Here is a 24,810-nt window from a genome sequence, read left to right on the forward strand (position 1 = left end):
TACAAGATGGATATCTTGTGCGTATATGATTCATCTATGTCTCAGTTTTTATGAGGCATTTTTTCTTTGTTACCCTGGATATTAGGTACAGCATTTCGCCAATGCATGGGATTTTTAGACACCTTGCCTTTCTGTGCACATACATGTTTGATTATGTAGTATTATGTGAGTATACACGCCGTCATTTCAAGGTTTGCTCCGCTTTGTGGTCAGTAATTTAGGTTTAAATGGCGTCGGGTTGAGAAGTTCAAATCGGCCTTGGGTTAGATGGCCGGAGTTTCATATATGCTCAGACTATTGGGTATTACTCTAGGGCAAAGTCATACTTCTTGAACGCCTCCTTGAATGCCGCGGTATCGGCTTCTTCTTCCTCAACGGTCTGGGTCGCATCCCTCCAGTTCATCCGCTTATCCAGCTCCAGTAGCTTGGCCATTACACGACGACCGAATTGAAGATCAAACCGGAAATCCTGCGATAGCTCCAGCATTAGCATCTTTTCCTCACCCGCCGCTGTGTCAGCCTCTGCAGACCCATCTGTATCCACAGAGTTCCAGATCCACAGCCGGAAAAAGTCACCTGCTTCTTCAGCGCCCTTTGATTCTGACACTGGGATGGTAGAAAACCGGGGGTATTTGAGGTTCTCGGCTTCGACCTTGAATGCGGCGTCGACTAGTCCGTCACGGATTAGGTCGATTGGCACAGGAAGGAATTGCCAGTGTGTGTGAATTCCATTCGTACGACTGACTTCCCACGTTACGGCACCGAGCTTGCCACCTGAGCGATCTGTGACCATTTTGTGCAAGGCAGTGCGGTAACGCTGCATCTCATTGTAGGTAGACGCACGGGATTCCGGGTCTTGGATTGAATTTAGTGTTGGGGAGTGCGAAAATGGAATAATGAGCATGTGGCCCGGGAAGCCAAGAGAAGAGAAGAAATCGTTTGGTGGGAGGGGACCCTTGGCTGTTGTGAGATAGCTTTCGTCGCCGATAGAAGTGATGAGATGTGTGGCGATGTTGGGGTTGGAGAGACAGAAGAAGCATTGGTCAGGGCCTGGGGGTGGAGCACGCTCTCTCTGACGCTTGTATGGACGATGGCCTTCACCTTCTGTTGGTGCAAAGCGTTGGAATGATTCCCGTTGAGTAGGAAGTCCCTTGCGCTTAGATTGAGGAGCGGAAAGAGGAGATGCAGTTGCACCGACCGGAACTGTGTACGATGGTGCAGCCTGTGGGTCTAATGAGAAAGCATACATCGACTTCTGCTTCGATTGGAAGGAAGCCATGGAGATGAAACGCGTCAATGGCTTAACATCAGGGCTGTCTTCTGTCGGCAAGTGGAAGAATGGCTCTCGTTCATAGAAGAATGGGTCGGATGCGGAAAAGTGGTAGCGAGGTTTTAGAGTGGCACAGACGTCGGCCACACACTGTACTTCAGCTGGAAAGACGCTCTGGTCTTCTGGAAGGGGTGCTTTCGACCCGACTCGAATTCCCTTGGGCCATTGGTTGGTAATAAGGATATCGGCGCTATGGGTGCCGAAAAGGGCACGGGCATCAGATTCGGCATAAGTTGATTGGAATTTGCCACTAGCATTGCTCTCAGGCTTGTGTGAATCTGCACTTGCTAGCTTGCCACCAAGAGCAGCAATACGAATTCCTTCCGAAGTTTTCAGGGTGCCTCGCTTGCCAAGGAAGTACAGATTCGGGCACACTTCATCATTGGCTTCGATCTTTTCCACTATCCGAGTTGGAAGCGGTAAATCGCCAACTGTGAAATATGTTGGGAGGGGTACATTTATGCTCCCCTGGAGTAAAGCAGAGATCTCATCCAGCTCACTCTCTGCTGAGCAGTCGCCGAAGAGATTTCCGACGATAATTGCAAAGGCGAAATTTTGTTTGACCTGCAATTTGGCTAGCTTTGTGAACACTGCTTTTAACTGGCAGTTTACACCTCCGAGAACAATGCTATTTGTCTGGTCAATACTTATCCAATGACTGGATTAAAGCTCACTTACATCTTCGAAGCCATGTTCCGATAATGGTATGATTTGCCTTCTGCAGAGGCGTGGAAGAGGAGGGGAAATCACTCCAGATTTGCACCAAAATTAAAGCCGTTTAATGGTAGGCTCTTGGTGTAAGTTGCTATTGAGGTCGCTTTGTTAAAGTTGAATGGGAAAATGCAACGAGGATCGCGGCGCATTTCTTGAAGGAGCTTGGACCAGCTCGTGACAACGCTAGTCCATGTTTGGTTGGGTGGAACTCCATATCGGATAAATGAAGCCCCGGGAGCCGATCAACTTTTTTTGTATTGAGCATGCGGGCAGAGAAAAGTTCCCCGAATATCTTTCTCGTTTACCTTGCTGCTTTTTGACACCGTCAAGATGGTGGTGCCAGGTTCACGAGACAAGCATATAAAGCGAACACAAAATGGCACCAAAACCACAAAGAACCACCGATGGGAGCCCTTCTCTCAGCGCATCGCAAAGCTCAAAATCGACCCGATCCACCGCGTGCGCCGTGCCAGCTTCGGCGAAGATGAAGACGAAACTACTTCATATTTTCGGTCTGCCCTCGACCATTGGGTGGATATGAACCTCTCGGAAAACTTTTCAACCTTTTATCGCCGCATTAATCCCCTCTCCGAGAGCCTCGCCCAGATCGTGTACCATGAAGAGAAGATTATGGGACTATTGGTGGAATTCATTGAGAAGAATGATGAACACTCCATGGAGCCGCTACTGAGCTTGCTCGCTCAGTTTGCCAGAGACTTGGGGGTTCGATTTGAGAAATACTTCGCGACTTCCGTGACCTTGGTTGCATCTGTTGCTGCAAAACACGCCGACGTCGAAGTTGTTGAGTGGGCTTTCACCTGTTTGGCATGGATCTTCAAATTTCTGTCCCGTCTTTTAGTGCCGGACTTGCGACAGCTACTGAGCATCATGACACCATATCTGGGCAAGGAGCGCCAAAAGCCTTTTGTGGCTCGATTCGCCGCCGAGTCCATGTCTTTCCTGATTCGTAAAGCAGGTCTCGTCTACTACAAGAATAAAGCGCCACTCGAGAACGCCCTCTCTTACCTCTACGACGATATATCTAAGACCGCCGAAGATGGGAAAGATGTCGAAAAATACAAGGAGGGATTGATGGTCATGTTCTCCGATGCCATCAAGGGTGTGAATAATGGCCTTCATTCCAATGGAATGGATGTTCTTCGTTGCGCGTTAGACCAGATGCCTCCAGCTGATAAGAACTGTAATTCTCCGGCAGAGATTGTGTATGGAGTGGTGACAAACCTCATCCACCACACTACACCAGAGACCTTCGGGCCCATTCTCGACACTGTCCGAGAATTTATTGAGTCTCGCTCACAAGGCTCTGAGAACCCCAATATCCCGGAGTGCTGTCATTTAATGCTTATCTGCGTGGCAACTCGCAAGGGAGTTCGAGTCCGAGACTGGAAGTCTGTGCACCAGACTCTGGTATCACTCCTACAACAAGTGTCGAAGAACTCGGAGAAATATTCGAAAGCAACCCTTGAACTTCTAACAACTGTCGCATACGCTCTTCAGGTCTCGCCAATGGATGAAATGCTTAGGTTCGTGCGCCCACTTATGGATCTGGTATCCACAGGACCCCTCTCGAAATACTTCTTGTTCTTTTGCACCACCTTCTCAGAATGGGGATCAGAACGCTTCCAAAGTATATTACTTCCCCATTTCCAGAAGTTCATCACTACTTCCTGGCAGGAGCGAGAGTGGGAAACATGCTTGACGCTACTTCGATTGAACCAAGCTGGTTGTATTACACCGGAGGTCTCAAAGCCTGGCTACATCTCATGTCCAGATGCTTTGAAATCCCGTATATTTGCCTCCTTGGTGTACCCTTCGACTGATGGATTTGGGTTGAACGCCTTTGTGAAACTTTCAAAGGCTATCTCGATGTTCTCCGACTCTGCTGCTCGTTCTGAAATCGTGAAGAAATTGCATGGAAACCTGAAGTCTGCTTTCAGTGATGCCTCCAAAACAGCAAATGAAACAGATGGATCGTTATTCTATCTTGGTCAGGGATTCAAGACATACGTTGAATTGGCTACTCAGTCTGGAGAGCTTGACTTGACTCTCTGGGAATCCATCTTGACAGTCTCGACCAAATTCTCTCGACTGTCTCTATTCCTGGAGGGTGTACTTGAATTCATTTCTTCTGCTCCAAGCACGGCAGATTTGGAAAACTCCGCAGTTGACGGATTTGCCAACAGTTTAATCCTCAACTTAGCAAGCCCCACGGCCAGACTAAGACTAGTATCTTTGCAAATTTTGCGCGAGCTGGTTACTCGCATCAATAAGGATGATCCATCACCAGTTTCATTGGCCATCGAGATTGAAGAGAGTCCCCTTACTTTGCAGAGTGCCCGAACCCTTTCAATGCACGTCCGCAAGTTGGCGATCCTATACCCTCAGATCGCTTCTCGCAAGTGGATGGCTACTCTGATTCCATACTTTTGTTTCGGTCTGTTTTCAAAAAAGCTGACTCCTCTCTGGGAAGACTCTGCTGCCGCTTTGAAAACCATCAGTGAGCACCCCGAGGGTGAGAAAATTGTTTCAGATTTGTCCATTCAGTGGCTGCAGGAGCGGGACTCTGGCGCTAAGGAGGGAGATGTGGAAGAGGAGCCGGAGGAGAACCACCTTGCAGGTCACTTCGTGTGTTTCAACGTTGCAAAGGTGGAGAGTGTTCTTGCCGCCAACTTGAAGACCGTGGAGGACCCAACTGCAATCTTAACTCAACAGTTCGAGAAGGACCACAAAAAGGCGGATATCATTCCTGCTTGGCCTCGCAGCCATGCGCTGCTTGTTTTGAATGCTGTCCCCAACATCGCGGAAAAGCGCTCACGGCAAATTGTGCCTCTGTTTTTGACCTGGGCATCGCGCGATGACCAAGACGACCTTCCCGCTAGTACTGATCCTGACACTCAGTCTGAGAACGCTCCAATTCGCTGGGGTTTCAAGGACCGACTTTCCATGCTCGGTCTGTTTGGGCAATTCCTGAACCCTATTGTCCTCTTCAGAGCTACCGAGGTCCACGATGCTGTCCTGGGTCTTTTGTGTCACGGTAACTCAGAGATCCAAAAAGCTGCTCTCAAGGTGCTTTTCACCTGGAAGAACTCGCACGTCCTGCCATACCAGGAGAATCTGCTCAACATCTTGGACGAAACCAGATTCAAAGATGAGCTTCAAGTCTTCGTGCGTGTTGGTGGCGATGACAGTTTGATTGAGCAAGAGCACCGCCCGACCCTGCTCCCTGTTCTTCTTCGCTTACTGTATGGTCGAATGATCTCCAAAGCCGGTGCAAGCGCGACCCAAGCTGGTCAGGCTGGCAGACGTAAGGCTATCCTGCGTGCCCTTTCGCATCTCTCCGAAGAGGAGTTCGGACTGTTCATGCACCTCTCTTTCGGTCCCCTTGCGGAAGTTCAAGTTGTCCAGGACGGCAAAACAAACGACAAGGCATTCTCCGAGGAGCTTACTAGCCCGAGAAGACAGCTTGGTTTACTCAAGATGATTGAAACGGTCTTTGACACCCTTCAGAGTCGCATGGCTCCCTACTCTGTGCAAACCATGAACGTTATCATTCATTGCTTGGTGCGAGCTTGCAGGGCTCTTCAAGACGAGAGCAGCGTTGATGAGCGTCTCCGGGGTGTTTACCAGAACATTCGTCAAGAAGCTATTCGCTGTCTAAATTTGGTCTTTTCCGTCACATCAGACAGTGATTGGACCCCATATGTCAGAGTTATTTTCGATGAGGTGATCAACAGCAGACTCGACCAATTCCCTATCGAGACAGCCCAGGGTGTATCTGGTCTGCTTCGTCTGTTCCACACCTGGGCTTCTTCGCCGAGATCCGCCGGGTATCTTGTGCAGCACAACAAAGACGTGCTGAACAAGGTCATTGACTGTCTCAGCGTCGAATCGGCCCGTGACGAAGTCAAGATCTTCGTTTTGGATGAAGTCCTTGTACCATTGGTTCGCTTGGCTAGCGGCAAGAAGCTTGAGGAAGACGAAGAAATGCCTGACATCCCTGCTGAGCAAATTCGTTCCGAGGTTCTTTCGCCCTACCTGGAGCATGCCCTTTCTCATCTTGGCCGTCTTCTGAAGAGAGGCCCATCGAAGCCTGTGCTGTACTCAGGTGTAACCGCCTTGTCTTTGACCGCGCCTTGCGTTGAGTCATCTGGTGAAACTTCGAGCCTTATCAGTATCGCAACATACTTGCTTCGCCAACCCCCAGACCGTGTCAACCCCAAGACCAAGTCTGGTCTTCTGAAGATTCTGGAGCACTTCCTGCCTCTTTACGATCCCAAGGAAGATGTGGCCCTTTCTGAGCAGGTCTTCGAAGCCGCCTCTTCCTTGTTCGATTACTTCAAGGATGACACGAACCGCGAAGTGCTATCAAGAGTTTTCATGGCTCTTGCTGCTCACGATGAGAACATGCAAGAAGTAGCTGCCCTGTGCGCTGACCTAAACTCTCGCTCAATGAAGAGACTTGAGCCCGATTATGAGCGTCGTCTGCAAGCTTTCAGAAAAATCAGTGACGATCTCTCCCAGACCTTGACCGCTAAGCAATGGAGACCCATTCTGTATAATATGCTCTTCTATGTCCGAAATGAAGATGAGCTAGCTATTCGGTCCAGTGCTGCTTTTGGCCTGAAGAGATTTGTTGACAAGGCTGCCGCTGAGACTGACGTGGAGGACTTTGAGGCTCTTGTGAATGGCGTCCTGATTCCCTCGCTGCAGTATGGTCTTCGCCAGAAGTCCGAACTGATCCGCTCTGAGGTCGTCTCTGTCCTGGGTTACTTTGTCAAGCTGAACCCTACCCGACCTTCTGTGCAGGATATGAATGCGCTCCTGGTCGGCGATGACGAGGAGGCATCTTTCTTCAACAACATTCTTCACATCCAGCAGCACCGTCGTCTGCGCGCTCTCCGTCGCTTGGCCAGTGAAGCCAGCAAAGGAAACCTCAAGTCCGAAAATCTAAGCAAGATCTTCTTGCCTCTGATTGAACACTTCGCTTTCGAGGAGGCTTCCGATGAGAATGGTCACAATTTGATTGCTGAAGCTGTCGCCACCATTGGCTCTCTGGCGGAATGGCTTGACTGGGCGCAGTTCCGTGCTAACTTCCGGAGATATCGTGGATACATGCAGAGTAAGCCGGAGATGGAGAAGAACATCCTCAGACTTATGGGTCGGATGTCGGATGCTCTGTCTGTTGCAATGGGTCAGAAGAAGGGACCAGAAGAGCAGACCAATGGCGATACCGATGCCAACGTCGATGTCGATGCGATGGAGGTTTCAGAGCTACCCAAGTGCACGCTTGCCAAAACTTCGCCTTCTCTTGCTCAAGTCTCGAAAGAATTGATCGCCAACTTCATTCCATTCTTGACCGATTTCCTTCACCACAAGAACCAGGCGGAAATGAGTTTGCGTCTGCCCGCTGCCATCACTACAATCAAGCTCCTCAAGATTCTTCCTGAGCAGGATATGGCTATTCGTCTCCCTCCTGTTCTTCTGGATGTTTGCAGCACTCTAAAGAGTAAGGCGCAGGATTCCAGAGATACTGCCCGGAAAACACTGAACGAGATTGCGCTGTTGCTGGGTCCTTCTTACTTCAACTATATCCTGAAGGAATTGCGGAACACTCTCTTGCGAGGTTACCAGCTCCACGTCCTGTCTTTCACCGTTCACTCGATGCTCGTGTTCACCACGGATGAGTTCAAACAAGGTGACTTGGACTATTGCTTAAACGAGCTTGTCGCAATTGTCATGGACGATATTTTTGGTACCGTCGGCCAGGAGAAAGAAGCCGAGGACTACGTCAGCAAGATGACGGAAGTAAAGAGCAGCAAGAGTTACGATTCGATGGAACTTCTTGCTAAGAATGCAACTATTCGTAATCTTTCAAATCTCGTTCGACCTCTCCAAGCACTTCTGCGTGAGAAGCTCAACTCCAACATCGTCAGGAAAATTGACGAGTTGATGCGCAGAATTGGTATTGGTCTTATCAGAAATCCCGATGCCGAAAGTCGTGATCTGTTGATGTTCTGTTACGAGGTCATCAAGGAATCCTACCAGGAAAATGTCACTCCCAGCAAAGAGGCTACCGCCAGGTCTTATACTGAAGAGCGGTTCTTGGTTAGACTGCAAGGAGCCAAGCGCGGTGAAAAGCGTGGCACTACTTCTTCTCACAAGCACAAGCTGACAAGATTCTCCCTCGATATTCTCCGTGCTGTTCTCAACAAGTTTAGCTCCCTTTTAACGGCGACAAACCTAGCTGGATTCTTGCCCATCATCGGTGATGCCATGGTTCAATCCCACGAGGAGGTGAAGATTGCCGCTCTTCGACTTCTGTCTACCATCATCAAGCTTCCGCTGCCAGAGCTTGACCAGAACTCGAACGTTTATCTCACGGAAGCTGTGAAGTTGATCAAGGAGTCTCCAAGCACCAACTCTGAGGGGTCGCAAGCGTCATTGAAGTTGATTTCTGCCATGATCCGTGAGCGGAAGAGCACTAAGCTCCGTGATGGACACCTTGCCTACTTGCTCAAGCGCTTGACAGCTGATATTGAAGAGCCTGATCGTCAAGGTATCACATTCAATTTCATCCGTGCCGTCATGTCCCGCAAGTTTGTTGTGCCGGAGATGTATGAGCTCGTGGATCAGATTGCAAGCATGATGGTCACGAATCAAACTCGCTCCGCACGAGACCTCGCTCGTGGTGTCTACGTCCACTTCCTGATTGAATATCCGCAAGCCAAGAACCGGTGGACCAAGCAGCTTGGCTTCCTTGCTAAGAATTTGGACTACAAGCACCAGGAAGGACGTCAGTCCGTCTTGGAAGCAATTCACCTGTTGCTCTCGAAGACTGGCCCGGAGATGGCGCAAGATATCATTAGCACTTTCTTCCTGCCAATCGTCCTCGCCATGGCCAATGATGAGTCACCTGAATGCCGCGAGATGGCTGGCGCATTGCTAGCACAGTTCTACAGTCGTGCCGATCGGGAACAGATGAAGACTATCCTGACACCTTTGCATGCATGGTTGGACCAAACCGAAAATATGGCATTGGGTAGCATTGGACTGCAAGCTATGCGAATCTTCTTTGAGTCTGAGGATACAGAGAAGGACAAGGAGGCTCGTTTCGTTGTTGGCATTCTTCCTGACTTGATGCAACCAATCCTCGAGGATCACGAAAACGGAAACTGGGAAACCCTTTACTTCGCGCTGCAGCTGTTCACCAAGCTCTGCAAGACCGTCCCCTCGCTTGCATTGGGCCCACAATGTGCCTCCATCTGGGCAGCTATCCAAGAATCGTTGTTCTTCCCTCACGCCTGGGTCAAGACTTGTGCTACCAACCTTGTTGGTATGTGGATGGCTGATCTGGCCAAGACGCACGCCACCGAAGGGTACAGTGCCATTCCTCTCGTAGGAAGCTCTGGTCTTGCTCTGGACAAGGAGGCAATGATCAAGCTTCTTCGTGCCAGTCTACGCTGCCTTCGCACCCCAGGTGTCATGGAGGAGCTAGCGATGCAGAGCGTCCGCAACCTCGTTTTCCTTGGTCGTTGCGTCTCACAGAATGGTTTGGAGCTGCATAAGGCTGGAGCCGAGGATGTCGAGTCCGATGATGAAGATGAAGATGCCGATAGTGAAGCCGAGGGCGAGGCTGAGACCGAGAAAGAGACCAAGGACGCACCCGTCCGATCAGCCATTGGATACCTCTTCAAGCAAATTTCTTCTCTCCTGCGCCGCGAGGTCATTTCAACCCGGCCAGAAGCTCTTATTCCCAAGACCGCTACCATCGCTCTCCTCGCTGCACTTGTCCGTCATGTAGAGGCCGATCAAATCGAGCCCTCTATCTCTGTCATCCTCCTGCCGCTGCAGCATATGACTGATCCCTCCATCCCGGCACCGCGATCTCGCGACGAGACCTTCCAAAACACATATAAGAGCCTCGTCGCTAATTGCCACGAGGTTTTGGATTCTCTCCAGAAGAAGCTGGGGGCATCGGAGTTCATCACGTACATGGCCAAGGTGCAAGAGAACATCAGACAGCGTCGTGAAGGGCGACGTGTCAAGCGCCGCATTGAGGCTGTCCAAGAACCGGAGCGATATGAGAAGGATAAGAGGAGGAGAAATGACCGGAAGAAGGAGAAGAGAAAGGAGAAGGGTCTGGAGCACCGGGGTAAGAGACGTGGTTGGTAGTTGGCTACATTGTGGTATCATATTTGACGATTGTTTTATGTGGCATAAAAAAGCAGGCGTTTTGGATGTATTAGATGGTTTTGTATATACCTGGAATTTGATTTTGTACAAGCTATCTGCATACTTGTCTGCATAAAATGAGTAGGCACCTGGCGTAGATATTTGACTCTTCCACATTCCTGTACGTGTATTGTGTAGGTAGTTTCCCACGGATATACAAGATCAATTCTATTATACATGATTATTTTACATCGACATGTCTCGCAGGCAGACAACCCTTTCTAAACTCATCTATACACTTTCTCTCCATGCCTGGGACCCGCCATGCTGAGAGTGGAGAACATCATATAATATACATTTTTACCAAACCCCCCCCAAAATGCAAGCGCAATGACCTATAATCTTTGGATCACCCATGTGAAACCCTCTAATCAGATTTAGCCTCGCCACCGCTGCCCTTCTTATCCCCGTTCTTACTGCCTTCGGACTTCAGGGTAGTTCCATCATCCCAGAATTCCAAATTGCCGTCCATCTTCCCATGTTTGATGGACTCTCCCTTGTCCTGCAAGATGCTTTCCAATGTCGTTTTCTCGTCATAAAAGATCCCCAAATGATCACTCATCACATGCCGGTTCTTACAAGACGGGCACTGAATCAACACAGTGCCACGGTGGTAGCCTTGTTTCGACATGCGGTGTGTGGACCGATCACCACATGGCTTGCAGGTGAAGGTGATTTGATAGGCTTCTTCCTTGCTGCGACGCTCTTCGTTTCTGCGCTCGCGCTCGGCGTCAGTCTCTGGTTGGCTGGCGTCGGCGGTAAGAGGGTTGGCTGTGGAGTTGTGGCGGACGGCCGATGGAATAATGAAGCGTGTGTGACCAAGGATCGAAGCTCGGGAGAGAGGTTGGGGCCGTGTAAGCTGTGTCGAGATATAACGGCTTGAGGAAGTGGTTTGGGTTGAAAATGCGCGCAATGCGCGGAGACTCTGTGGGAGGAATGGGCGCATGTTGATTGTTTGTTCTGGATTTGTATTGAGATGGTTTGATTAGAGCGCCTTGTTGTTCCTTGGCTTTTTGAAGGAGTGCGGGATAGCTTAAGATTGGAATGGTATGTGAATAAGATCCGCAGTGAAACCTCGGCGGCACGGATTAACTATAAACCGATGCCTCCTCCGCGGAGAGAGAAGCAAGCATGACAAAAGTGACGTGGATGAAACCCAATATTCTTATGAATTCTCCCAATTTCATCTCGAGCTGAGCGCGTCTTCAATCATGGCGACAATGCGGGCGAGACACAAAATTCGAGCTCCCCGTCGGGTACGTGATGAACCCCTCACTGAGTCACAATTCATGTCTGTAACGGGCAAGCACTGTAGCTAACCACACGATAGGGGCTCGCATCTTCCCAAACCGATGACTACGATGCCGTCTGGTCCGTCCTTTCGGCCTCCCTCACAGAAATACACACCAAGAATGCCTCGACTCTTTCGTTTGAAGAGCTTTATCGGAGTGCATATCGGATCGTCCTGATGCAGCGGGGTCAGGATTTGTATACACATGTGAAGGAACATGAACAAGGCTGGCTACGTGGCACAGTTCAAAAAATTGTCACGGACTCTATCTCAACAACATTGGTATGCGCTCAGACTCAGAATGCCTCTGAGTTGCTAGATCAGTCGAATGAGCGGCGGGCTGCGGGGGAGAAGTTTTTGGCCGTATTGAAAGAGGCTTGGGAAGATCATCAGCTCTGCATGTCCATGATCACCGATGTAATGATGTACATGGTGAGTTTCAAGCATGCTATCTAAGTGATAAATTGATCAGTCGCTAATTTATTCACAGGATCGGATCATCGCTTTGGATCATGACAAGCCATCCATCTACGTTGTCTCTATGGCATTATTCCGAGACCACGTCCTGAACACCAAAGTCCGGCCGGATAGTGATATGACTGTTATGGATGTACTGAATTCGACAGTTCTTTTTATGGTTCAGCTAGAGCGAGCGGGGCACATGATTGAACGACCGCTGGTCCGACACTGCACCCAGATGTTGGAAGGACTTTATGAAACAGTGAAAGAAGAAGAAACCTCTAAGCTCTACCTTACAATTTTTGAACCTGCTTTCTTGGAAGCAAGTACAGACTTCTACAAGGCCGAAGGACGTCGGCTTCTGGAAATTGGAGACGCGGCAGTGTTCTGCCGAATTGTCACTCAGCGAATCGAGGAGGAACATGAGCGGGCTCGTACTACACTTTCCATGCTGACAGAAACGAAAATTCTTGCATTGCTAGACAATGAGCTCATTCTCAAAAACATCGATGAAGTCGTCCAGCTGGAAGGCACTGGTGTCCGACATATGCTTGATCACAACCAAATGGAAGCATTACATCGAATTTACATATTGAATGCGCGAGTGGATAAGAAGAAGGAAGCCTTAAGCAAATCCGTCAATAAACGAGTGGTGGAGCTCGGCAGTGAAATCAACGCGGCGTCTATTGTTTCCCCAGCTGGAGCCACAGCTCCACCCGAAAAAGATGCAGAGAAAAGCAAGAAGGGCAAGGAGAAGGAACGACCGGCGAATCAGCAAACAGTCTTGGCTATCCAATGGGTTGATAGCATCCTGGCTCTCAAGCGACAGTTCGATAATGTCTGGATAAACGCGTTCATGCGTGACCAAGGCCTTCAAAGCTCCATCATGGCCAGCTTCTCCGACTTCATCAACATGAACCCCCGGAGCTCTGAGTATCTTTCGCTTTTCTTTGATGAGAACCTTAAGAAGGGTATCAAGGGAAAGACAGAAAGTGAGGTGGATGCCTTATTGGACAATGGTATCACCATGCTACGCTACATCAAAGATAAGGATCTGTTCGAGACCTATTATAAGAAGCATCTTTCACGCCGTCTACTCATGAAACGCTCCGCTAGCATGGATGCTGAGCGCCAGATGATCTCAAAGATGAAGTTAGAAGTCGGCAATCAATTCACCCAACGCATTGAGGCCATGTTCAAGGATATGACTGTATCTGAGGATTTGACAGCGAGCTACAAGGATCATGTCGCCAAGAGCGCCGATCCTGATCATAAGCCTGTGGATCTGGAGATCAATGTGCTCACTAGCACGATGTGGCCCATGGAAATCATGTCCAACTCAAAAGAAGGGATATTGCCAGCCACCTGCGTTTTCCCCCGAGAAATTGAAGCTCTCAAACAAAGCTTCGAAAGGTTCTACCTCGACAAGCACAGCGGCCGCAGGCTTACCTGGCAGGCCTCCATGGGCACAGCCGATGTACGAGCGTCTTTCCGTCGCAGCAACGGCAAGATCCAGCGCTACGAGCTTAATGTGTCAACATACGCACTAGTCATCTTGGTACTGTTCAATGATGTCCCAGATGGAGAGTCTCTCACATTTGAAGAAATTCAATCACGTACCCAAATCCCGCATCACGACCTCGTCCGCAATCTACAATCCTTGGCTGTTGCGACCAAGACCCGTGTCCTGCTGAAATCCCCCATGAGCAAGGATGTCCAAACCACCGATCGCTTCTGTTTCAACAATGACTTCCAGAGCCAATTTGTCAAGGTTCGCATCGGTGTTGTCAGTGGTGGAGCTAATAAGGTCGAGAACACGGATCAGCGGAAGGAGACCGAGAAGAAGATGGCTGAAGAGCGCTATGGCACCATCGAGTCTGCGATTGTGCGCATCATGAAGTGGGTTACCCTCAACATCTTTCCAGCGCTATTCATCTAACATGCTTTTTTTAACCTTCTAGGCAACGCAAGACCCTAACCCATACCCAGCTTGTATCCGAGGTTCTCTCTCAAATTTCTTCACGCTTTGTTCCGGAGGTCAGCATGATCAAGAAGCGCATTGAAAGTCTTATTGATCGCGAGTACCTGGATCGTGTTTCTGAGGACCCGCCTACATACGACTATGTCGCGTAAGGCCGGGACCAAGAAGGGTTATTACGAATTTCTTCAATCGTCCGCTCGTCTTATTCTCAAGACTTTGCATCTAGGTTTCCCTAGCATGGTATGCGGGCATTTTCGGCTCTTTTCAGCATTCTTTTTCTTTTGCCTTTTCATCTGGGCTTAGCGATCGGCGTCTTAGGAGGTTGAGTGATTTCACCTAGAGGCGGGAACTGGATAGCATGGGGTTTCATGGTTCATGAAGTGATGAGGGATGGAAGAGGTTCAATATGGGGCAACCTTGGAAGCAGACTATGTTCTTGCTCGAATAGCTCTAAGTCTGCATAATACAAGAATCATATTTGAACCATTCCATTTACCACATGAGCCACTCCAATTATCCTAATGTAATATAACCTTGGGATCTATAACATATACTACAGTATAGATATTTATGGGTTGTTAAAATCTGTCTGCGACTCAATGCAATGTATATATGCTCCGATCCTGGATATATTGACCAAGCAAAAGCAAAATTCAAACGCCAAAAATGCCAGACTCCAGTACCATCCCAAACATAGATCAATAGAACGTGAGCAAAGACCATAGATCCGAGTTAGACCAAGTCTAATCCCGAGATAAAAGAGATCAAAGCAACTCGACCTCCCCTTTCATCCAAGCATTCCTAACACCCTCCCAAAGCACGACCCAAACATCACCCATCCGCATAACAACACCTAAATCCTCACCTCCATCAACGCCCTCCACAACAACAGGAACCTCATGCTTCAGACACCGCACAAAAACCACCTCCTTCATATCAGGCCCTTGCACCATACTAGTTCCACCAGCATTGTCATCCAACCGCCTCAGTTGCGGTGGGAAGGCGCCCATAAACGAGCCGCCATAATGGCCTGCCAAAAGCGTTTGATGCGCGTGCACGAAGGCGCATTCTTGCGCCGAGAGTGGGGCGTAGTCTGTTACTTGTGAGATATCTGGGACTGAGTCTTCCGGTGACAGAGTTTGTGAGGGCGGCGGTTGGGACTGGGATTGCGATTGCGAAGGTGTTTGAGAGAGAGGATTTTTTGACCGGCTGGCTAGTTTGACAAGGTAGTGCATGCTGTGTTTTGTAAGTTTTGATAGGCGTTGGCGGAGGAGACTGCGGATGATGTATTGAGTGCGGGCGAGGTCTGTTTGCAAAATTGAGAGGCGCAGATTTAGATTTGGGTTGTGAGTGTGTTGTTTTGTGGAGAGGTCTGTGTCTGCGGAGGAAGCGGCGAGGTCCTCAATTGTCTCGATCTATACAGCAGACATATTAGCTTCTCTTCTCTCCAATTAGAAATTTGCAAGGTAAGATTGGTATGAAAATGGTAGTTGTGATTCAATTGCAAAGCTAGGTCTCGATTGGACTTGATTCTTACCTGCCACCGCACTCTATCCATCATCCGCTCCATTAGCGGTGCGGGCCATGGCAGGACCTCCGAGACGGCGCGCTCGGCGACCCAGAATCGGGTGAGAAGTTGGTGGTCTATGGCCGTTGACTCTGTACTGGCGCCAGCGCCGCGGTCAACAGATGCGAGAATGTCGTCGATATCCATGGTTGTTCTGAGAAGTGGGATGCGTGACGCGAAAAACGCGGGAGATGATCGGTGGAGTGGAGTCGAATGTGCCTGGGGCATCCGCGCATTAGTAGGTGGATCATGACTACAGAGTATACGGACTAGTTGAATCCATGGTCCCTGACTACTTGTGACTGCTACTGATTACCTTTAAATCCACTTTCTAAATAGAATTTAGATGTCATTAATATTCGAGATAGTGTTCGCAAAGCAGATACAAAGAAATCTTAAGGATTACTTCGGCTTATAAATGCAAGTTCAAGATAATCATGCTCGATGCAATCCTCGCGGATTGATGCGAGAGAAACATTAAAGGACAAGAAACAGTTCCATGCGAGTCTTTCACACAACCAAATCTTGAACGCGGTAATAGATAGAGACCCAGGATAATCCATCAAACCCAGAAATATAACGCCGATGTTTTCAGTTCATATCGATCAACACAGTCGTAGGATCGCCTTAATTTGGTCTGTCACCTGCCCCCACCGACTTTTCGGTCGGGAGGTATATGAAGGCAGGAGTACAAAACCAAGTTCGACATATTCATCACTCATGACTTGGCCGGGGGCGGACCCATTGGGGGTTCATATTCTCGAGCCCCGGAAGCGTGATACGAATTTTGGGGCGCTTGCAACTCGATGCCACTTTGCTGTTGGTTTGGGTGCGGTGCCTGGGCACCGAAGTAGCCGTAGTTCTGCGGGTTGGCAGAATACTGGGGAGGTGGCTGGTAGTACGGATCGTTATTGTTGTAGTATGGCTGCTGGTATGTAGGCTGGTTGGGCGGTGGTGGTCCAGGTGGCGGTGCCATCCATGCTGTACCGCTCAAGGGCTGTCGGCCGTGAGAACGGCGACGACGAGCGTTGAAGCAACTATTCGGAGGACACGGTTAGTCGTCTGGTTCGATCGCAGGATTGTCTGCTAGATTCTGGAAATATTTCCAGTGAGATATAGAAAGACTTACGCGAAAGCGAAGAAGACAAGGAAGGCAATGGCTACGATGACGGCAAAAGCGACCCAGCGACCCCAGCGGTCCCAGGAGGAGTTATTGCAATCATCATCGAACCCGCTGCTATTGACAAGTCAGAACAGAAGCCCACTAGTTTGATTATCAGACTTACCAATAAGTGTATCGAGGTGTCAAAGAAGGCATGGTTGCGTGTATGGAAGATTGGAGAAATGAGCAGGCAACGGAAAGAAATAGTAGGAAGTGGCTGAGGCGCGAATCATGGGGCTGGGGGCAAATGTGGGTCCGTTTGGCTTTAGGCTGCAAGTTTATGATTCATCATGTTAGCTAATCAATACATTTCAACACTATTGATTTTTTCCTTCCTGGTTTGACCTCGACCTGATTCATTTAACCTCCAACTTGATTTTATTATTCAAATCTCTATTCAATCAGATATTTCGAGTTACGGGTGTACGTATTCACATACGTATCAGCACCACTTCGTCGCAATCCGGATATACAATTGTGGTGGCCAATCATATCATAGTGGGGCGCAGTCCTGAGGAAAAGGATATCTCGGCACTTCTACTATTCTTATGCATTGAGGTCTTACGACATCTATATCGCCGTACACCGTGTATCCCCGTCGGTATAGGGTACTTCAGGCTGTTGCCCATAATCTCATCTGGAAGCGCCGGTTTTGTCAGCCACGAATTGAACTCAAAATCGGGGCTGTTCAGGTCTCGGCGCTAAGATTGATTGGATTTGGTAAGACGAAGCCTGTTTCACGTGTTATCTCATTTTCTGGGCGTCTTGAGCAGGACTACGCATATTAACCGGAAAATTACTCCGTCATCTTGGACCCACCATAGCTCTACATGAGTTTATAAAATTTTGGTACAGTATATACAGTAGTCGTCTGATTTGTCCTCTGTATGATGTAAATCCTTTTGACATGTGTCCCTTGGCGGGGGCGCTGGTCACGGCTTTCGGGTCTGCATGGCCAACGCATCGCTTGGTCCGTGTGCGCTTCACCTTATTTATGCCGACGACCCCCATGATTTTTTTTTCTGCTTAAGAAACACTCAATTTATCGTGTCACTACGTCATATCGGCCCACCAGTGGATGAAGGCAAAATTATGCGAACTCGAGCAATCCAGTCTACTGCAAAGAAATGTCATTAACATATTAACATGCGATCATCAATTTTGATCGAGTGGCAGCCGCTTTGTGATCCCCAATTGCATGCACCCAGGAACATATACCAAACAGGAAAAGAACTATGGATCATTGACGTCGTTACATCCGAGGCTGTGAGCCAAAACGCTAGTCTACTAGACATCACAAACAGAAAGACACGCTCAGGAAACGAAAGAGTAATCCAAATCAGATGAACCAAATGAGACAAATGGAAAAGATCATACTGTGTCATGTTGAAACTAACCCTCCAGTCATCGGCTGGCTCGTGCAATCAGCCAGTGCAGTACCGCGTCGAGGTTGGTTTCTTCCTTGGCGCTGATCCCATAGCAGCTCACCTCACGATGCGTGATGGACTTGAGGTCCATCGCATCGATTAGTTCATCCACCGATAGCTTGACGGGCAGATCGGACTTGTTGCCCAGCACGAGGAGTGGGATCCCATCTAACGTGGGCTTTGTCATCAAATCATGCAGCTCCTCCGTGGCTACCGGCAAAGCATCTTTGTCCGCTGCATCCACAATATATCTACAGCAGATCAGCATCATGTATGACCTTTCGTTCTTTGCTGTTCTTTGTTTTGGCTTACACGATCGCGTTAACTCCTCGGCAGTATCGCTCCCACATCGGGCGAAATCGAGGCTGACCACCCAAATCCCAACTTGCCGCCGTTAGCGATCAACCTACACGTCTTCGATATAATACATACCATTTCAAGGTCACATGGCCCTTTTGGACTCGTTTGGTATTGAAGCCGATCGTCGGAATGGAGCTGAGAATCCGGTTAGCCGGTGACGTCGTCTACTTCCCGTTCCTTGCACCACTTACTCGATAGTGAATTCCCCGCCCTACCACATGATCAGTATATGAATGCAACACCGAAAATACAGAGAATAGAAAAAAACGAAGAAGGGAACGAGAGATTAGGAGCTTACCGCCAATACACGAAGCAAGGAGGATTTGCCTGCATTTTGCAGACCGATCATAGTAACATCCATCTCGGTGGCCCTGCAGGGAAGATCCGGGTTAGAAAAGGCGCTTTCTCATCTGCGGGGACGGGCCGGGGGGGGCTGGATGGTGTTCCCGAGAACCAAGAAACGCCTCAACGGTCCACTTACCAGAACATCCTTAAGAGCCAGTCATAGATGGTGCGAAAGATGCCGGCCATGTTGAGCGGTTGGTGTGGGTGGGGTGGAAAGGGAAAAAACGGATTCAAGAAAAGTCGGGACTGCCAATAATACAAGGAAAACGCTGTTTTGTAAATGAAACCTGTGAAGAGCCTCTCCTTTTTGCCGGATTAGAGGTCTGAGCCTAGATTTGTGGAGAGGCAGGTTCCAGGGGGGTAAAAGAGAGAGAAAGAGAAGAGAGCGCGGTGTGTGCTGAAATCCTAAGGCTGAGAATGGGCTTGGGACCAGCCACTATCAACGAAAATCAAAATCAAAATCAAAATGAAAAGGAAAGGGAAAAGCAAAGATGGGATCCCTGAGCGCTTCTTTCCCGGCGGTTTTAAGTATACCGAAATGGAATGTACTGGCGCCAATGCGAGATCTACGGGCACACATGACTGCCGTTGGAGAGGGGCGCTTAGGCTCCATTCGCGGCCTGACGTAGCGCAGTTACTGTGTAGAAGCAGAATACGGAGGAAGCATCGTGATATTACTAATGAAATATGCATCTATAGATAAAAAACCGGTATAGTCGACAAGGATAAAATACTTGAACCATGGATGTCATTACCAGATACATGTATTTAGTAGTTCCTGCAATATAGAAGCTACGAGGAGTTCGTGTGTAATTTGACACCTCAGGCACCAGCAGCATGCACCTCTATCACACGTGATGATAACAGGCTCCACCTCGAAAAATTTCCCCAAGCAGAATCATCTCCAATTGTTCCTCAAAGCTGCCAATTACCGGCTCTCATCGCTTTGCTGGTATTTCTGGCTGAGCTAGCAGGGGCCTTATTTTGGTCGCCCCTTTCTGTATACAATACCCAGAGCAATATCCTCCCGTGACTGGGTTACGACCACAAAGGAAAAAAAACGAAAATCCCGAAAATCCCGTGAGCTTCATCATGGCTCCCTCTGCTACCAACACCAATTGGTCGGTGCAGTATGACACCCTCCGCCGGGAGAATCTCTTCCGGAACCCGCCGAAGGATCACACTGCCTTTCCGTCGCTGGCGGAGTCAATTCGGCCACACGTCGACTCTTTCAATGCCTTGTTCGAGGACAGCAAGATCCTGGCGGCAGGATTGAAAGACATCGGTATCAAGACCTTCCTTGACGGAGAACCCGAAACCCCCGAGCAGAAGAAGGTTCGTATGGCTGAGGGCCTTCGCGCACCGAAGCGCAACCGCCTGAATGTTCGTGTGAAGGAAGTTTTCCTCGACAAGCCTCAACTGCCGCCCACCAACAAGTACAGCACCACGAATCGCGAAATTTACCCCTCCGAGTGCCGTGAGCGACATGCGACTTACCGTGCCAAGCTCCGTGCTCGTCTGGAGTTCCAGGTGAACAATGGCGACTGGATGGAGTCGATGCGCGAGCTGGGCAATGTCCCCGTTATGGTGCGCACCAACCGCTGCCACCTCCAGAATGCCACCCCCGAAGAACTGGTGCGCCACAAGGAGGAATCGGAAGAGCTGGGTGGTTACTTCATTGTGAACGGTAACGAGAAGCTTATTCGTATGCTGATCGTTGGAAAGCGGAATTACCCCATGTCCATCATTCGTGGTTCGTTTGTCAAGCGTGGCCACACTTACACCAAGTTTGGTGTGCAGATCCGTTCCGTCCGTCCCGATCAGACATCCCAAACCAATGTGCTGCACTACCTCTCCGATGGTAACGTTACCTTCCGTTTCTCGTGGCGCAAGAACGAGTTCCTTGTCCCCGTTATGATGATCCTCAAGGCCCTGGTCGAGACCAACGATCGTGAGATTTTCGAGGCCCTTGTCGGTGCCGCCAACTCCAAGGGAATGAAGAACACTTTCGTCACAGACCGTGTTGAGCTCTTGTTGCGAACCTACCAGGCCTATGGCAAGCACAGCAAATCTGACTGCCGTGCCCACCTGGGCAAGTGTTTCCGTCCTGTCATGGGTGTCTCTCAAGATGTGCCTGACGAGGAGGTTGGAACCGAGTTCTTGCGCCGCATTGTCCTGCCTCATTTGGGCAACTACAACGTTACCGAAACTCAGGATTACGACAAGTTCAAGATGATCATTTTCATGATCCGCAAATTGTACTCCCTGGTCGCTGGTGACTCTGCTCCCGACAACCCTGATGCAGTCTCTAACCAGGAGGTCCTGCTTGGTGGTTTCTTGTACGGCATGATCCTCAAGGAGCGTATTGAGGAGTGGCTTCGATCACTTGGACCTATCGCCCGAGACTGGTCAATTCGCAACAGCAATGCCAAGTTCACTGATACTGCATTCGAGCGCGACTTCCTGTCCAAGATCGTGAGAAGGTCTAACGAGAACATCGGTCAGGCTCTCGAGTACTTCCTGTCCACCGGTAACCTCGTCAGTCCTACTGGTCTCGATTTGCAACAGACTTCCGGTTACACCGTCATGGCCGAGAAGATTAACTTCTACCGGTTTATCAGTCATTTCCGAATGATTCATCGTGGTAGTTTCTTCGCGCAATTGAAGACCACTACCGTGCGTAAGCTGCTGCCAGAGAGTTGGGGTTTCTTGTGTCCTGTTCACACTCCTGATGGATCGCCTTGTGGTCTGTTGAATCACTTGGCGCACAAGTGTCTGATCGCCACAGACAACCTTGATGTTTCCAGCTTGCCTCGCACTCTTGTTCAGCTTGGTGTTAAGGGTGAATCTTCTGTGGCCACCGAGGACAGTGTGACCGTTCAGCTGGACGGTAGAATCATTGGATTCTGCTCTCCCGAGCAGGCTCGCAAGATCCACGATACTCTCCGTTACTGGAAGGTGTCTGGCAAGAACAATGTCCCACTTGGCCTGGAGATTGGTTACATTCCCAATTCTAACGGTGGACAGTACCCCGGTATCTACATGTTCTCCCAGTCCGCAAGAATGTACCGACCAGTCAAGTACCTGGCTCTGGACAAGACAGATTTCGTCGGACCCTTCGAGCAGCCGTACATGGAGATTGCCTGTCTGGAATCTGACCTGATCGCTGGTCTTTCTACTCACATCGAGTTCACCCCGACCAACATCCTCTCGATTGTGGCCAACATGACACCCTTCTCCGATTACAACCAGTCTCCTCGTAACATGTACCAGTGTCAGATGAGCAAGCAGACCATGGGTACTCCTGGTACCTCTATCGCCCACCGTACCGACAACAAGCTGTACCGCTTGCAGACTGGTCAGACCCCTGTCGTTCGAACCCCCTTATACAATGCTTACGGCCTGGACAATTTCCCCAACGGAATGAACGCCATTGTTGCTATTATTTCCTACACCGGTTACGACATGGACGACGCCATGATTATCAACAAGTCCTCCCACGAGCGTGGCTTTGGTCACGGTACCATCTACAAGACTAAGGTCCACAGCCTGGCTGAGAAGGACCGCCGCAAGTCCCGTCGCGAGGTGAAGAAGCTTTTCGGCTTCGCTCCCGGTGACGAGGTTAAAGCCGAGGTGCGCAACTTCATCGACGATGACGGTCTGCCCCATGTCGGTATTCGCGTGCAGGAGGGAGACAAGATCGCCGCATTCCACGATGTGCGCTACGATGCCGCGTCCGACTCCTACGTGAACGTTGACGGTATCACCCATTTCCTCAAGTATAAGGATGCCGAGGCTGGCTACATCGAGAGTATCCGCATCATGGGTAACGAGAACGGTGCCGAGCCCATGCAGTCGATCAGTGTCAAGTACCGCATTCCCCGTAAACCCATTATTGGTGACAAGTTCTCCTCTCGTCACGGACAGAAGGGTGTTTGTTCGCAGTTGTGGCCCGCTGGCGATATGCCATTCTCCGAGAGCGGCATGCAGCCCGATCTGATCATCAACCCTCACGCTTTCCCCTCTCGTAAGTTCATCGCAACATCTACAGATTGAATGACGCTGACCACTACAGGTATGACCATTGCCCAGATGATTGAATCTATGGCTGGTAAAGCCGGTGCCCTGCACGGTCACCCGCAAGACTGCACTCCGTTCCAGTTCTCCGAAGAGAACACTGCCACCGACTACTTCGGTCACCAGCTCAAGAAGGCCGGATACAACTACTACGGTAACGAGCCCCTGTACTCCGGTATCACTGGTCGCGAGTTCGCCGCCGATATCTACATGGGTGTCGTCTACTACCAGCGTCTGCGTCACATGGTGAACGACAAGTTCCAAGTGCGTACCACTGGTCCCGTCAACGCCTTGACCGGACAGCCCGTGAAGGGTCGTGCCAAGGGTGGTGGTATCCGTGTCGGAGAGATGGAGCGTGATTCTTTGATTGCGCACGGAGCGGCATTCTTGCTCCAGGATCGTCTGATGAACTGTTCCGATTCCCAGCTCACCTGGATCTGTCGCTGCTGTGGCTCGTTCATTTCGACTCAGGTTGCTGTTTCGGGCTCCGGCTCATCTCGGTCTCGCAACACTATCAACCCCGGTGCTCTCGCTGCTGCTGCCAAGGCTGCTCCTAACCAGCAGGCTCCCGGTGGCGCGTCGTCCGCTGGCGGTGCGCTGGGTGGTGTTAATGGTATTGTGCGCTGTCGTCGCTGCGCTCGCCAGGCCACTTTCACGGATTCGCGTGCTGAGGCTTGGGAGGATGGTGATGGTTTGCGTTATGTTGGTGGTGACGACGTGACTATTGTCGCTGTCCCTGGTGTGCTCCGTTTCCTGGATGTCGAGTTGGCGGCCATGGGTATTCGGATGAAGTTCAAGGTGGACAACTAAAAACGTGCAATTATATACTTCGGTATACCGCGGGTGTTTTAAAATTTGTGATTTTATCATGTCATAGATGGAGCGTTGGTTATTTTTTCTTTTTCATGTTAATATTCGATGTTCTATACGCAATGGACGAACTGGTTTCAATGTCTCTACCGTATATCTACCCGTAGGTATCGCACAAGTTTTTAATTAAGACATTAAATGGAATATCCTTATCACAGAGGCCTAAGCACCACCAAGCAAGTACCTACATAGAAGTAAGCACCCGTGGACCAAACAAGCCCATCCCCACTCCAACCGAGTGTGAGTTTCATCCCACTATTAGCCACGCCAAGCAAAATTTTTCATTCAGGAACACCACGACCGAATTTTCTTTTATAGTTTCAACCGTCAAAGTAAACCCCATAAATGTTTCTGCCAAGCCGACCATCGTAATCAGACATGCGACGACAAATGCCGATCGTTGCTTGTCTTCCGCCCACACCAACTCCAGAGTAGTTTAGCGTACGAGATATACGAAATGATAACGGGACAAAACGACTCCACTCCGCCCCCCTGAACCCGACTTGGCGATGGCTACGAGGACTTTTTTTACGAGATGGTGCAATTTATGACAGCTATGAGTTATAAGATCTAGTTCTTATTTTCTTAGTTCCTTAGTTTTATAGATCATATAAAAGTAGTAGATTCTATTGAGGTCAGTCTGATATTCTCAAAATCCGTTATCAATCCTCGGTTCCGTTCCCCCCGTACTCGCGTGGCCACGCTAATGAACGCGTACGCAAGCTCATATGTTCCGCCGCTATTTTTTTTTCTCCATACAGTTATTTATGGTTAGACCTGGTCAAGGAGCAGGATGATTGGTCCAGAGCTTGACTGGTTGCGCATACGTTTCGTAGTGCCTCGTGCTCCTTCTCTTTCTTTCCTCCGCTACTTTATAATAATGTTGTTTGAAGTCTCCTAGATCTCAAGCCGCCTGTCTGGACAATTTGTGGCCGGCGGCTGTGCATAATAAAATCGCTCTTTACTATACCCCT

At 49.6% G+C, this 24,810-nt stretch overlaps 8 protein-coding genes across 8 annotated transcripts; 3 read left to right on the forward strand and 5 right to left on the reverse strand.

Moving 5' to 3' along the window:
- Positions 1-304: 304 nt before the first annotated feature.
- N7503_001723 (CwfJ domain protein) lies at positions 305-2,022 on the reverse strand (the record flags this gene model as incomplete). The annotated part of the gene is made up of 2 exons (XM_057061270.1): positions 305-1,958; positions 2,009-2,022. 2 exons carry the CDS (start codon positions 2,020-2,022, stop codon positions 305-307), a joined length of 1,668 nt encoding a protein of 555 aa, XP_056925232.1.
- Positions 2,023-2,374: 352 nt separating this feature from the next.
- Positions 2,375-10,237, forward strand: N7503_001724 (uncharacterized protein; the record flags this gene model as incomplete). The annotated part of the gene is made up of 1 exon (XM_057061271.1): positions 2,375-10,237. One exon carries the CDS (start codon positions 2,375-2,377, stop codon positions 10,235-10,237), a length of 7,863 nt encoding a protein of 2,620 aa, XP_056925233.1.
- A 427-nt stretch (positions 10,238-10,664) lies between these two features.
- Positions 10,665-11,243, reverse strand: N7503_001725 (DNL-type zinc finger protein; the record flags this gene model as incomplete). The annotated part of the gene is made up of 1 exon (XM_057061272.1): positions 10,665-11,243. The coding sequence occupies one exon, from the start codon at positions 11,241-11,243 to the stop codon at positions 10,665-10,667; it is 579 nt and encodes a 192-aa protein (XP_056925234.1).
- Positions 11,244-11,508: 265 nt separating this feature from the next.
- On the forward strand, positions 11,509-14,237 carry N7503_001726 (cullin family protein; the record flags this gene model as incomplete). The annotated part of the gene is made up of 4 exons (XM_057061273.1): positions 11,509-11,553; positions 11,628-12,020; positions 12,079-13,946; positions 14,009-14,237. The coding sequence occupies 4 exons, from the start codon at positions 11,509-11,511 to the stop codon at positions 14,178-14,180; spliced, it is 2,478 nt and encodes an 825-aa protein (XP_056925235.1). The 3' UTR covers positions 14,181-14,237.
- Positions 14,238-14,792: 555 nt separating this feature from the next.
- On the reverse strand, positions 14,793-15,742 carry sld5 (putative GINS DNA replication complex subunit Sld5; the record flags this gene model as incomplete). Its single annotated transcript, XM_057061274.1, has 2 exons — positions 14,793-15,443; positions 15,566-15,742. 2 exons carry the CDS (start codon positions 15,740-15,742, stop codon positions 14,793-14,795), a joined length of 828 nt encoding a protein of 275 aa, XP_056925236.1.
- A 571-nt stretch (positions 15,743-16,313) lies between these two features.
- On the reverse strand, positions 16,314-16,930 carry N7503_001728 (resistance to Congo red protein; the record flags this gene model as incomplete). Its single annotated transcript, XM_057061275.1, has 3 exons — positions 16,882-16,930; positions 16,725-16,832; positions 16,314-16,632 (listed from the first exon to the last, which is right to left on the reverse strand). Exons 1-3 carry the CDS (start codon positions 16,911-16,913, stop codon positions 16,314-16,316), a joined length of 459 nt encoding a protein of 152 aa, XP_056925237.1. The 5' UTR covers positions 16,914-16,930.
- A 1,231-nt stretch (positions 16,931-18,161) lies between these two features.
- Positions 18,162-19,075, reverse strand: N7503_001729 (ADP-ribosylation factor-like protein; the record flags this gene model as incomplete). Its single annotated transcript, XM_057061276.1, has 6 exons — positions 18,162-18,435; positions 18,497-18,568; positions 18,617-18,679; positions 18,736-18,755; positions 18,843-18,915; positions 19,026-19,075. 6 exons carry the CDS (start codon positions 19,073-19,075, stop codon positions 18,162-18,164), a joined length of 552 nt encoding a protein of 183 aa, XP_056925238.1.
- Positions 19,076-19,981: 906 nt separating this feature from the next.
- N7503_001730 (DNA-directed RNA polymerase I core subunit RPA135) lies at positions 19,982-23,776 on the forward strand (the record flags this gene model as incomplete). The annotated part of the gene is made up of 2 exons (XM_057061277.1): positions 19,982-22,916; positions 22,965-23,776. The coding sequence occupies 2 exons, from the start codon at positions 19,982-19,984 to the stop codon at positions 23,774-23,776; spliced, it is 3,747 nt and encodes a 1,248-aa protein (XP_056925239.1).
- Between the last annotated feature and the right edge of the window lie 1,034 nt (positions 23,777-24,810).

This window comes from Penicillium pulvis, assembly GCF_028828015.1.
Source record: "Penicillium pulvis strain IBT 33274 chromosome Unknown contig_12_segment0_segment0, whole genome shotgun sequence".
Lineage (NCBI taxonomy): Eukaryota > Fungi > Ascomycota > Eurotiomycetes > Eurotiales > Aspergillaceae > Penicillium > Penicillium pulvis.